The sequence below is a fragment of the Octodon degus genome, unplaced genomic scaffold (genome assembly GCF_000260255.1).
Source record: "Octodon degus isolate 3935 unplaced genomic scaffold, OctDeg1.0 scaffold00032, whole genome shotgun sequence".
Taxonomy (NCBI): domain Eukaryota; kingdom Metazoa; phylum Chordata; class Mammalia; order Rodentia; family Octodontidae; genus Octodon; species Octodon degus.
In genome coordinates, this window is record NW_004524608.1 from 3464515 (window position 1) to 3465914 (window position 1400).

The window sequence follows — 1400 nt, forward strand, 5'->3', positions numbered from 1 at the left end:
GCTTCCTGGCCTGGGCCCGCGCCGGCCTCCGCTCCGCTGCGGTCCCCCGGGTCTGCCCTCCCACCCCGTCCGGCCCGGGTCGCCATGGCCAAGGCTTACGACCACCTCTTCAAACTGCTGCTCATCGGGGACTCGGGGGTGGGCAAGACGTGTCTGATCATTCGCTTTGCGGAGGACAACTTCAACAGCACGTACATCTCCACCATCGGTGAGCCCGCCGGCCGAAGCCCGCGCCTCGCTGCCTGTGCCCTCGTGCTCCGGGCATCCCGCTGCACCCCTGATCTCCGGGGATCCCGCCACCCTGTCTCAGGCCCGCCCCCACCCGTGCCTCTGCGCGGTGCCCAAGCCTGTAGCCTCCTTCCCGGGCCCAGGGAGCTGCCGCCCCTGCCTTCCTGGTGCCACCTTCCAGCCCTGCCCAGGTCCACGTGAACCCTGTTGGCCCTCCAGCTCCTCCCCCACCAGCCAGCTGGAACTCTCACAAGTCCCTTGTCCTCAGCCCAGCGTTTCTCCCCATTCTCCTGACCTCTTCTTGTCACATTGCCCCGCTGCGTCCCCTCCTTGCCATCTGCTGCCCATTCTCCCTCCCCCCTGCGCTTACTGGGACACAGAGGGTGGCACCCGGTTCTCGAGAACTGCTGTGGCTTGGTGAGGAAGATGGGAACCGGGAGACTTTGGGGTCTCTGAGTCAGCTTGGTGACTCAGCCTTCTCCCTGGGGCCCCAGCAGCGGGAGGGAGGAGGGGAGGCTGGGGAGGGGTGGTACGTGGCCTCCCCTTCCTACCCTGCAGCTCTCTGGTCTTCGGTGCCCTGGGAAATTGGACCCGGAATCTCCCCGCAGACAGTTCTGATTAGAAAGAGGAATCCCCCTAACATCTCAGACTCTCTTAGGTCCCACCTGGCCCAGCATTACCTCACAGAGACTTACACCGAGTTCCCTTACCCTGAACTACATCTCAGTAGGATGGTGGAATAGGATCAGCAGAGGGCCCGAAGGAAATGGAAGGAAAAAGGAATGTGGAAGTGGTACTCAGGAGGACACGGAAATGTGGTTCTTGTCAGCTGACCTGACCTTCATTCAGCCCTCTGCATAACTCCATCCACTTGTGTCTTCTAAATTTCCATGAAACTCTCAGTAGCACACTGGACTTGCTTCTAGCACAGTTTTGGGGGAATTTTCCTGGCCCCACATGTCCAGAGAGGTTGCACTTGTGCTGCTCTGTTCTGTCTGTGCACACACACATTCACGCGAGCGCACACACACACACACACACACACACACACAGAGGGATACATCTTGACTTCAGTGCCCACCTTCTGCCCCTAGGAATTGATTTTAAGATCCGCACCGTGGACATAGAGGGGAAGAAGATCAAACTGCAAGTCTGGTGAGCGGAGACCCAGG

The 1400-nt window shown here is 60.1% G+C and overlaps 1 protein-coding gene across 1 annotated transcript in view; it reads left to right on the forward strand.

Moving 5' to 3' along the window:
* Nucleotides 1-6: 6 nt before the first annotated feature.
* The window catches only part of Rab13 (RAB13, member RAS oncogene family), an 18005-nt gene continuing 16611 nt past the window's right edge, over nt 7-1400 (forward strand). The window contains exons 1-2 of the mRNA XM_012514418.2: nt 7-208; nt 1323-1383. Of these exons, the coding sequence (XP_012369872.1) occupies nt 85-208; nt 1323-1383 (185 nt within the window). The 5' untranslated portion in view covers nt 7-84. The remainder of the gene's footprint in view (nt 209-1322; nt 1384-1400) is intronic.